Consider the following 12,429-nt stretch of genomic DNA (forward strand, 5'->3'; position numbering starts at 1 on the left):
CTAAGAGAATTCTCCACCAAGTTGTGCCGTCATGCCCAGCCCATGCTCTCCAAATACCATCATTTCCTCATTCTATGGAAGTGAAGAGAAACAGGATGGTATATGGTAAAGAGGGGGCTTAGAGGCCAAGAAATCCTATGTTCAAGTCCCACACCTGACACATACTGACCGTGGGATCGTAGGCCAATCCCTTACCTCTCAGTGTTCTTGGCAACTCTCTTAGATTATAAATTGCAGAGAAGGTGTTGACATGCAGTGGACGAGGGAATTTCCTTACCTGGGAGTTGCCTATACCAATAAAATCACTGGTCCAGTCCTTATCCATATGGAAATGAAACTCTTTTGGAACAGCCATCTTCCATATATAGCCCAAAGATAAGACATTAGATATTCATTTTACTCCTCCTTCTATAAAGTCACTGATACAATTTCCCCAGCATGGCCCAATTATTGGTAAGAGCAAACATTTTTCAGGTCATTTGAGGAGCTCCTTCCAAAAACACTGAATTAAATTCATCATACCATTCTAAGCCCAAGCCTTCAAGTTTCTTGATTTTGCTGATGTGGAACTGTTCCACTTTTTTAAAGCAAAAGATTGGGGAGAAGGGAGTGTGACCTAATCTAATGTTCCATATTCCTCAAAAATGAGGACAATAAAAGTCCCTCTTTGTTTGGGGAGAATGGAAGCCAAATGATTTTCCCACAGAATTTTCTAATAACCATCTCTTAGAAGCTCACTTTCTGTAATGTAACCCTCATTGCCATGGGTTTTAATTTAAGACAGGTTTAATTTGGACTCTAATGAACATTCCTTAAGGGCCTGGTTACATTATTTCATCCAAGTCAAGTCAATGCACAGTTATTAAACACCTAATGTGTGCTAAGCCCTAGAGAGAAAGGAATTCGTAGTATAATGGAGGAGATAGCAAAGGACTATGTATAAACAGGATATATACTCAATAAATTAGAGCTAATCTCAGAGGGAAGACATTGACATTAAGGGGAATCAGGAAAAGGTCCCTGTAGAAGGTGGGGCTTTGTGGTTTGTCCTTGTTCTCATTTTGAGAGGACCATGACTTGAAAGTGAATTGGATTTAAGTAAGGGAGGGCTGTGCAAAGTCATCAGCCTCATTTTCTCCTCCAGAACCATCTGGATGCAATGGCAAGATATACATGAGGATGACTGGAGATGACCCCCAGAAGGTAGGGCTTTAGCTGAGGCTTGAAGGAAGCCAGAAAAGTCAAGAGATAGAACTGAGGAGGGAAAGCATTCAAAGCAAGGATAGCCAGTGAAATTGCTTGGAGTTTGGAGGTAGAGTGTCTTTTATGAGGAACAGGAAAGGGGCCAGTATCACTGGATTGCAGAGTACGAAGGAAATACAAGGAGAGGAGTAGAAAGAAGGAAGGTATAAGACTGGAAAGGTAGGAAGGTGGCAGGTTATAAAGGGCTTTAAAAGTTAAACAGAGGATTTTATATTTGGTCCAATAGGTAATAGAGAACCACTGGAGTGTTCATTCTATTGCTTTTTACCTTAACCTAAGGTTCATTCGACAACAGTTCTTAGAAATATGGTACTGGTTGTCAAAACTGGGTTGTGATTATTGTACTCTTGTAACTGGCAGAAACAAAAATGGATTTCCAACCTGCCACTAAGTGAAGGATATTAAGGAAACATCTCATGTACAATTGCTCTATTGAAAAAGGACATTGTGCTTTTTTCCTGAGTATGTAGACCTAGAAAATGAATCACAGTAGCTTATGCCAATGAAAGCCATTCTTATTTTGCAATCACCATCAAATGTTCCACTAAGGAAGACATTCCTAGAAAATTGAAGTGAAAACATGATGGCCACTTAATATTAGAAGATGATCAAATATCAAATAGTGTTTATTCTATGGTGAGAAGAAAATGTACCATTGAAATTATTTTCCAAAATATTTTTATTGGTCTATCAGTTCCTAGCAGATTGCCAGAATTCTGGATTAAGAGGAATACATGGTGATCTACTATAGGTTATCAGTGGGCATTTCTCATTGAATAGTAATGGCTTTCAAATGACTGCTTGTCTGAGTCTAGCATATAGCTAGAGTTACAAGTTATTTATGATGTAAAGCTATATCTATTTGTGATTCAGACATAAATGATAACATAGGCAAAATCTCTTAAAACCACATCAAGTATATACACATAGGCAGCTAGTCGGTGCAGTGGATAGATAAGAGTTCTAGGCTTGGAGTCAAAATGACTCATCTTCCTGAGTCTGGTCCCAGACACGTACTAGCTGTGTGATCCTAGGCAAGTCATGTAACCCTCCTTGCCTCAGTTTTCTCATCTGTAAAATGAGCTGGAGATAGAAATGGCCCAAAAGGGGTCACAAAGAGTCAGACATGACCGAAAAATAACTGAAGGACAACTAATATGTTTGTGTATATGTATATATACATATATACATTTGTAGTCCTTACTCTGAGAAAAAATTCTTTATTAGAAAAAAGAAGACTTTGAAGTCAATATAAGAAATAAAAAGGGATCAAGAGAAAGAAAATTTGGGGATGATTTTTGAAATTTATGTTGATATTCTGCATCATCGCTGATCACCTAAAAACAAGAAAACAAATGATCTGTTGGAGATGCTATTTAATTCTCATATATACAGACACAAAATATATATGTTATATATACATATATTCATATTTCTAATGGAATCATAAATATATTTCACTTTTGTTTTGCATTTTTATCTTAGGAAAGACTATTCTTTCTCAATGAACTATTAATGATATATAATTGGTGGTGAAATCTAGTAGGTGCTTTTTGAAGACCTAACGAAAAGCATCGTATAACAAAATTACATTTGTAAAGCCAATCTGAGGTTGAATAATAATAACTAGTATTTATATTGCACTTTAAAATTGGCAAAGTACTTTTACAAATATCTTGTTTAATCCTCAGAACAACTCTGTAAAGTTGGTGCTATTATTATCCCTATATTACAAATGAAGAAACTGAGGCAAACAGAGGCTGCGACTTACCCAGGGTCACACAGGTAGTATCTGAAGCAAGATTTGAACTCGAGTCTTCCTGACCTGACTCCAAGTCTAGTACTCTATTCACTGTGACACTTAATAAAGGATACTGTGTAGAGGTGCAAGTTTTCCTATTTAGCACCCAAGCAAAAATACTAGAAAGTACTTTGTTAAATGTGAAAATAAACATTTCTTCACCAGCAAGGAACCCTGGCAGACTAGGGTTCCAGGTCATGTAGGGTGTGTTTTGTCTGTGTTCGTTCTTAGGAGTGTGTACACACACACACACACACACACACACACACACACACACACACATATGTATTTTCTCGTATATGTATATATGGGTGATATGTGTCTGTGTATGTCTGTTTTGTTAATGATTCCCCAAGTTAATGTTGTATGCAAAACATTTTACATAATAACTTAAAGATTTTCTCAATCAAAAGGCAATTTCTTTGATTTGTGTTGTAATGAGATACTTAGTCTCCTAATATGTGTTCTAAATTGTTCTGTTCAATATAGTTTCAGGGAATTAGAGGCTAGTTAAATTGAAAGGATCACTCATCGCTGAATGTTGCAAATCGAATGAGTTTTTTGCTAAGTTTCTGGAGCCAATCCAGAACTGTTACCTTGGTGTGTTAGCCGAGGCCTGGGCTGGAAAGCTCCATTTCATTTGGCAGTCATAACAGGTGGGTTTAGACTGCAGTCCTGTGTTCCCTTAGAGTTTAAGGAGCCTAGATATTGGGGTAATAATCTCAATTGTTCTACAGATCAGATTTTGGCTAAGAATGCTTTTGATTCAAGGCCTCTGAAGAGGAAGCCAAACCTCCGGGGGGAGAAGATAGAAAAACCAACCTCCCTCACACATAGTCCTGGCAATGATTTGATGCTAAGCTGGATCCTTTCAGCTCTAGCACCACCGCCACCCTCACTCCTCACCCCGCACCCCATATATTATTGAGAGGGGAGACCTTAATGCATAGCAAATTGAGTAGAATCATACTTTTTTACTTGCTGACTTGTGGCCTGTTGGTTACCAGGTATAATTAGGCTGAATGGCTAATAAAGGCCTCTGCTTCTCTAAAACAAAAATCTTATGAGGTAAACATGTATTTTTATAATAAATAATATCCACCAATAAGGTGGTGTTCTAAAAGAAGACAAATCTTGGAGTTGGGAGATACAGATATGAATCTCATCTCTGTACTAAATATCCATTATAGATAGAGCTTTTATTAAGCACTTACTATATACCAACCACTGTGCTAAGTGCTGGAGATCCTAAAGCAAGAAAACAAAACAAGCTCTACTCTCAAGGGGCCTATATTCTGACAGGGGAAGTCAAATAAAAAAAAAACAGAGATGAAAAGGAGGTAGGGGAGAGAGAGTACCTACATGGAGGCTAGGCAGCTGGTGTGGGGGTGGAATAGAACAGAGTCACCTAGAAGTCAAGGCAGCAGTGTGGCTAGTGCTTCTCATGATATGGTAGGTCTAGGCAGAGACTCACAAATTAGTCTGGAGGCTTCTTTGGGGGTAATCCCCAGGAGAGCACAGCACCCTGTGTGAAAGGGGAAGAGATCAGAGAGAGAGAGCTTTAAGTGGAGCAAGCTCGGACGAGTTACTTAATATTTGGGGGCCTCAGTTTTCTTATCAGTAAAATGAAAGAGTTAGATCACATGTTTTGCTAAGTTGGGTATGGGGTAGGGTGATCATGGCTGTGATGAGGGTATCTTCTTATCTCATCCAGAAGGGTTCTTAGAGATGATTTGATTAGCCTCCTGATTTATTATTTTTTTTGGAGGGGGGACGTCAGGGCAATTAGGGTTAAGTGACCTGCCCAAGTTCACACGGCTAGTAAAGTGTCTGAGGTCACATTTGAACCCAGGTCCTTCTAACTCCAGGGCCCATGCCCTACTCACTGCACCACCTAGCTTCCCCTCAGTCTCCTAATTTAGATCAATGCCGATGGCAGACTATGGATTCTATCCTGTCTCTTGGTGAGGAAGGGGCTTCTCTGTTACAGTTTTGGCAAAAAATACTGGAGTGGTTTGCCATTTCCTCTTCTAACTCATTTTACAGATGAGGAAACTGAGGCAAACAGGGTTAAGTGACTTGTCAGGATCTAAGTAAGAATCTGAGGCCAGATTTGAACTCAGAAAGACTAGTCTTCCTGACTCCAGGCCTGGCACATTGTGCTACCTAGCTATCCCTCTCTGTTACAGTAGGTGACAGCTACTATGGCATGTTCATAAAGGCTGGTCTGTAACAATCTTGCTGATGGGTTGGCAGCCAGCATGGGAGCCAGGGTCATCTCCTCAATAATAAAAACTGACAGGTATATAGCACTTCAAAGTTTAAAGAAAAGCTTTGTTCATATTCATGCCTTATCACGACCCTGTAAAGGAGATACCAAAGTATTCTCTGAAACCAAGATCTTTCAGATTCCCTGATCCTAGAGATATGTAAACAGAGACTGGATAGCCAGGAGTAGCATAGAAGGGATTTTTGCATTGGGTTGAGTTCTGAATCAGTCTTCTTTAAAGTCTCCCCCAACTCCCAGTCTATAATTGTGATAGGGCTACACTGATGCATATCTATTTCTTTTACTAATCAATCAGCCTTTCAAAGGTTTTGTTAGGTAGCTTGCCCAGGGCCACCATTGTGCGCTTTAGACTGGAGCCAGAAACAGGTTCACTTGGAACAATTGAGATAAGGAGACTAACCCATATCTGATCCCACAGCTGTCACCATCATTTAGTCCCATAATGGCATATGCTGGATGAGACTAGTGTAGCCACTCAATCCAGTTGAAATATCTATTACCATTCCCTTCCCTCCCACCACAGGAGGGAGACCCAAGACAAAAGCTTTAGTACCATTTGAACAGAATCTCCCCCTCTCCCTTTTCACTCACTCAGTCTTTTGACATCCAATACTACACCCTTCACTCTCCCTAGCCTAGACTCTCCAAATTCTCTGTTAACATTCCATCCTCTCTTCTCCAAGGCTGATGCCTACATCTACCACCAGATTCCCCACAACAATAATCTGCATCTTCCCTGGCACTCCTAAACAACCCTATGGACCTCCCTTCCCCAATTGTTTTCTTCTCCAACTGGTAATAGAGGAGTAAAAGACGGGCAGGGATCTTTCCAGTGCTGTGAATGCACCTTCATGACTCTCCTCCTTCCTGTATTGAAGCATTCTCATCAGCTCATAGGCTAGAAAGGCACTCATTTTTCCTCCCTTTGGTGACAAGGGATGCATGAAGTTGTCATTGCTGAAACCCATCAGTTTTCCATCATTTTTCAATGTTCATTATGCAGAAATTGATTGATTTCTGATATGAATTCTCCAGACCCTGGGTCTCAAGCTTGCCATGGATAGGCTGTTTGGCCGTAGGATCCCCACCCCAGATAAGATATTTTAAGTTATAGGATCTTTTCTTGTTTTTCCCAGGATAATATAAAATATCGTGAAGAGTTGGATGTGACTGAAAACAACTTAACAACAACAACCCAATTGATGGGTTCATTTGAAATAGTATTGGGATTAGGATTCTTCTTTGATGGTTGTGAAGTAAATGCTTTATAATCCTTTAAGCACTATGGAAAGAGACATTATTCATTTCTGTATTTATTAATAGTATAAACACCTCGCATTGAGGAATGACTTGGGTAAAAATAATATATATGAATAATAATTAAAATTTAGCAATAGCTTAATAAATATCCTAGAAAGAACACTCTAATGTAACAAAATCTATATTAGGAATCCTCTCCAGTGGGCAGAGGTGTTTGACTTGTGATTTCATTGGTAGAGCAGAATCCCAAGTGAGGAAATTTTTCTTACTAGTTCAGGCCAGCACCTTCTCCCTTTAAAGAATTGCCTGTAGCACTGAACAGCTAAATGACTTACCCAGGGTCATATAGCCAACACAGAGCAGAGGTCGATGTTGAGCTCAAGTCTTCCTGGCTTCAAGGCCAGTTTGCTACGTGCAACATTGCTTCTAAGTGAATGCTCACATGGCATTGCTTCTGAGTTCATTCTATCAACCACCTCTGGTGTTTGCAGCCCCAGAAAGTAACTGATTATTGTTATCATGAGAGTTCTAATGGTAATCCTGAGAGATTGGAATGTTCTAATAATACCAATCATGGGTCCCATATAGTATGTCCCCAATATCAGTCAGACATTTGACATGAATTAACTTTTACAAAGGGATATTTACTGAGCAAGTATAACAAGGACAGAATTTACAAAAACGTCTCCCCAAACTGGAAATTTGAAGCACGAAGTTACTGACCCACATATGCTGAGAACACAGGTTAAAGGGGTACCTCTTGGCCATAAGAGTCCTTTTCTTCCCTCACAAGGTCCCCACCTAGTTAGTTTCAGAATGAGGCACTGAATGACAGAGAAGTCCCTCCATTGATCAGCTGGGATGGTTCCTTCAAGAATGCAGTGTCTAAGCTGGTGGACCATTCCACTGTGGACTGGGTCAAGCAGATTTCTTGGCTGCTACTCAAGGTCCTCATTGGACTCAGCTGCTGCAACTACTGGCCTTCTCTGCTTCCAGCTCCATTTTTCTGGTATCTGATGTCTCTTCCAGATTTTCAAAGCTCACAAGTGGTAACCCAACTGATCTAATTGATTTCATCTCTTGAGTATCCAGTCACCTATGATCAGGAAAGAATAGCCACTGGAGACAAAAGAAAGAGGCACCATTTATTCATGGATGCATGGTGGCTGGGGTGGGGGGGGGATTTCCCCATCCAGCAACTCACATTAGTTCTTGCTCTGCTTGCTTCCAAGCAAGAAAGACATCATTCACTCAAACATTTTGCGTTCACTCGATTCTGTCCAGTGCCATAGGCTCTGAAGCCAGTTAGAAAATTCTTCATCAACAACACAGCACATTTCCTCAGTCATTCATAGCTGAAGAAGGCTTATCAAGTCCCCATGTATTAGATTGGAAGTTAGGGAATATTGCTCATGCTGTAAGGGCTAGGCCATCATTGGCCATTTCTTCATTACACTTGCATATCCCTCTATATTCTTTTTTTCTCTCCTCTATCCTCTCTTGCCCTCCAGTTGATGGTCACTCAGTCAACAAGCATTTATTAAGCACATCTACCTTACACTGTGCAAAGTACTGAGGTTACAAAGAATGTAAAAAAAATAGAACATAAGAAGAAGTATCATTCCTAAGACTGACCCTAGGAAAAGGTACAAATAGTACTTTCTGTGTTTCTGGCCACCATTTCCTGCACCTCTTTTCCCCCTTATTTATTCATTCCACTTCATCCTAACCTATCCAGACAGGGAACAATTTCATTATTGAGCTATGTTATTGGATATTTCATTTCAATTAGTTTCAACTCAATTCAACAAACATTTTTTGAAGAAAGTACCATTAACACTGTGAGATGCTGAGAGTTTGGAGTGATACAGTGTTTGGATTTTGATAGTATAACAGCCCTTCATCTTCAATTGAAAGTCAAGTCTGATATAGGAATAAGCCTCATAGTGGCCGCAGAAAACAATAGTATACCAAATATTATCCATGATAAATAGGTTAGAGACATAGGAAGCAAAATGTTTGGGTTACAATTGGAAGCACTTATGTGAGTACATTTCATTGTGATACCTTAATCAGCATTCATGGTTTAGCTTTCTTATCTTTTTATCTAGAAGCATATTGATTTCTCTACGGATCTATGTATTTTATCCTTTTAAGGGTATTTACTGAAACCAACAATCAGGTGCAAAGGGATTTTTAAGAGTGGAAAATAGCAATCCATTTAAGGGCACACAGTTGGATTGTCACCTCCTTACCTCTCTATTTTCCCAACTATTACTAGAGGCATATTCCCAGAAGCTACAGGGGGAAGGAAATGTCCCTTGTCAGTCATTTCTTGATACATACCCTTTCACAAACTTCTTACCAACCATTTAGTCACCCCCTCTCCATTCCCTACCTATCTATTTGAGAGCAATTTGAGCTTCACTCTGACTTTTATATAAACCCAAACCATGCTTTCCTCTGTCCCAGTACTCTCACACGTCGATTTTATATTCTTTATCACTTTAACTATTATTTTTGTTAGAAGTTAATGATATGTTTGTCTGGTATCCTCCTTCCTTATCTGACATTCTAGAAGGAGTGTATCCATATTGCTTGTATGTTATTTTGCTTCTGATAATAAGGTTTCTGACAAAGAAGTGTCCTTAGAATCCATTTTTATTCATGGAGAGCTTAATGTTATTAGCTATCTACATTTTACCAATTTGATTATCATGACTTATTTTAACATTTCTTTTTTTTTTACCTCTTGTTTGTTTGCACAGATATTTCCTGGACTTATTCTCTCAGATATAAAACCAGCCAAAAGGATGAAGTTCAAAACGGTCTGTTACTTGTTGGTCCAGCTAATGCACTGTCGGAAGATGTTTAAAGCCGAAATCCCGTTCTCCAACGTCATGACCTGTGAGGATGATGACAAGGTAGTAAAGAGCCTTCCAGTGGTCTGTCTGTGTGGGTTGCCCATTTCTGCTTCAGATGGTAATAAATATTCATATTAGAAAGAAAAGAGAAAACTCCTCTCTAGTCTATGACTCTGTGTAGGGTTATGATCAAATATATTTATCTAAATTTAAAAGAAAAATAAAACAATCTCAAGAAAAGGGATTCAAAAAAATCTCTTTTAATAGTATCTTAAAACCTTTCCAAATTTTCCCCTAATTTATGTCCCTTAAATCTGAATTGCAATCTAAGATGTGAAGTCTTTTTGTTGTAATTACATGGTTCGACTCTGTATTTTTCATGAATGTGGATTCAGTGTAGAGGTATTAAGAGGATTTGGATTGAGCCCACATCCCACTTTGAATCTGGGAACCTCTAATGTCAAACTTGGGTCTAGATATCCAGCTTACTACTATTAACAGGTCAACATTGAAATAGTGAAATATTTAATTGGGATAGAACCATAGAGAAATGAATATAAAGAAGCTTTCTTAGCTTTTATTTCCAACTTGATTCTTACCAGAGAAACCAAGGAAAAGCAGCTTCTCTATAACTTGAAAATCAAGTTGTAAAAGTTTATTTAGGCTCAAGACTATCTCTGATTAACTAGAAGGTATTATTTTGTTGTCCCTGGGGCAGGATACTTCAGTGAAAGACCGAGTCTGTGCTTAACATTGTCTTTCCCCTTGGCTCATCTCAGCATGCCTGATCTTATAGCCAGTTTCTTTCCCCTGTGGCTCCCAGTCATGCTGTCTCCATGTAGATGCATTATCAATGCATGGGGCATGGGGGGGAGGGGACTTTTTCTGGAGCTCTTTCACTGATAAGCTGATTGGAACAGTAAACCTCCTTGATTTCTTCCCTTTTGAGGGGTAGGATGTGTTTAGGAGTGGAGCTGGTTAGGGATAGTTTTTCCTATGCTGGAAGGGGAATAAATTCCTTCTTCTAAGGGAAAGGAATATATAACCATCTAGGACACCCTCCTGAGAGCTGCCAATCAATTATACTTATTATACTATCTGAAGAAAAAACAGAGTGACACCAATAAATATTAGTCATCACACATTATCTGTTTTAAAAATGTTCTGAGTCATTTCATAAAGTCTTTAAACTTGTCTCTTTAAGTAAATCCATTTCTCTTTCTTCATAGGGGGTTACTTTCCAAATTTTAAATAATTGTTCTTCTTTAATCTTTCCAGAAGTTATTCTTCAAATAATAGAACCCAAAATTGGACAGAATATTGTGTTTAGAGGGAGATGACCAGGGTTAAAATCCTGCCTCCATGACCATAGACAAAACATGTAACTAGCTATGTGACCCTGGTCAATTCACTTAACTCTGTTTGCCTTGGTTTCCTCATTTATAAAATGAGTTGGGGCAGCTAGGTGGTGCAATGAGTAGAGCACTGGCCCTGGAGTCAGGAGGACCTGAGTTCAAATTTGGCCTCAGACACTTGACACACTTACTAGCTGTGTGACCTTGGGCAAGTCACTTAACCCCAATTGCCCTGCCTTCCCCACCCCAAAAATAAATAAATAAACAAACAAATAAATAAATAGATAGATAGATAGATAGATAAATTGAGCTGGAGAAGAAAATGGCAAACCACTCTAGTATCTTTGCCAAGAAAACCCAAACTGGGGTTACAAAGAGTCGGATGTGACTAGAACAACTGAACAGCAACAACAAAGCGAGGAGGTTTACTCATATGTCTAAATATTTTTTTCAGCTCTAATTATTATGGTACTACAGTACTATGTACTATGTACATGAAGGCCCTCTTTAGGTAATGAGCTCTAGAAAGACAGATTGAAAAAACAACGGACTTTAATTCAGAAGGATCTGAGTCCTGACTGTAATTTACAATTAAGGACCATGGCCAAGACCTCTTTGGGCCTTAGTTTCTTCATCACAAAATGAGGGAGATGAAGGTAAACTACATCATCTCTAAAGCCCCTTCTAGCCATCGCTTTTTTAAAATTGCTGAGGTCCCTGTAAACTTGGGTATTAGAAGGATCAATCTTTAAATATCTAATGTAAAGATCAAGAGGTCAAACAAAATGTGTGTGTGTGTATGTGTGTGTTTGTGTATGTGTGTGTGTGTGTGTGTGTGTGTGTGTGTGTGAAGCAGGGTGTAAAGGGTTGAGGGGAATGGAGGAGGCTCACTTGAAAGGAGTAGGAACTATTTTTATCCCAGTGATGGAAGTATATCTTGCACTGTTCTATCTCTTCTCTTCCAACCAGAGTGGCAGGAGAGGGCAACTAGTGCAAATTTACTAGACTGTACTGTATTAGATCAGGTTATACTGGATGGGGAGAATAGAATGAACTATGACAATCAGAGGCAAGGTGAAGTCTGTAGTCACTCCTTCCCAACCCCCACTCAAATCCCCTCTACCCACCCCCAGCCTACCCAAAAGCCCCAATATTATAATTCAATCTTTGGCTACTCATGGTATTACACTTGCAAGAAAGGCAGATGCAGAAATGATTTTCATGTAAGTTTGTAGCATTGGAGAGTGTGTATAAAAGAAAGAATATAGATCTTGGACCAGAGATCTGCTTTCATGCCTCACCTCTCTAGCTATATGCCATGGAGCAAGTCATTTATGAGTCCTCAAACTCATTTGCACCTCAATCTCCCTATGGCCGAGATATTTGTACTACCTACCATTCAGGACTGTCATGAGGAAAGCTCTTTGTAAACCTTAAAGTACTAAAAAAAAAAGTGAAATTAGTATCATTAATAGTAATAATAATAATAATGATGAATCCAACATCATATAAACACTGGACAATATTACCAAATAATAATTTTATCCTTTCATTATATTTCTTTCCTCTCCTCTTTCTCCCAAGGACCCACACAGA

The 12,429-nt window shown here is 39.0% G+C and overlaps 1 protein-coding gene across 1 annotated transcript in view; it reads left to right on the plus strand.

Annotated features, from left to right (window-relative positions):
* Positions 1-12,429, plus strand: part of ADCY1 (adenylate cyclase 1) — a 351,817-nt gene that overhangs the window by 259,156 nt on the left and 80,232 nt on the right. The window contains exon 8 of the mRNA XM_036738252.1: positions 9,383-9,538. Coding sequence (XP_036594147.1) covers positions 9,383-9,538 — 156 coding nt within the window. The remainder of the gene's footprint in view (positions 1-9,382; positions 9,539-12,429) is intronic.

Source organism: Trichosurus vulpecula, chromosome 9 (assembly GCF_011100635.1).
Source record: "Trichosurus vulpecula isolate mTriVul1 chromosome 9, mTriVul1.pri, whole genome shotgun sequence".
NCBI lineage: Eukaryota > Metazoa > Chordata > Mammalia > Diprotodontia > Phalangeridae > Trichosurus > Trichosurus vulpecula.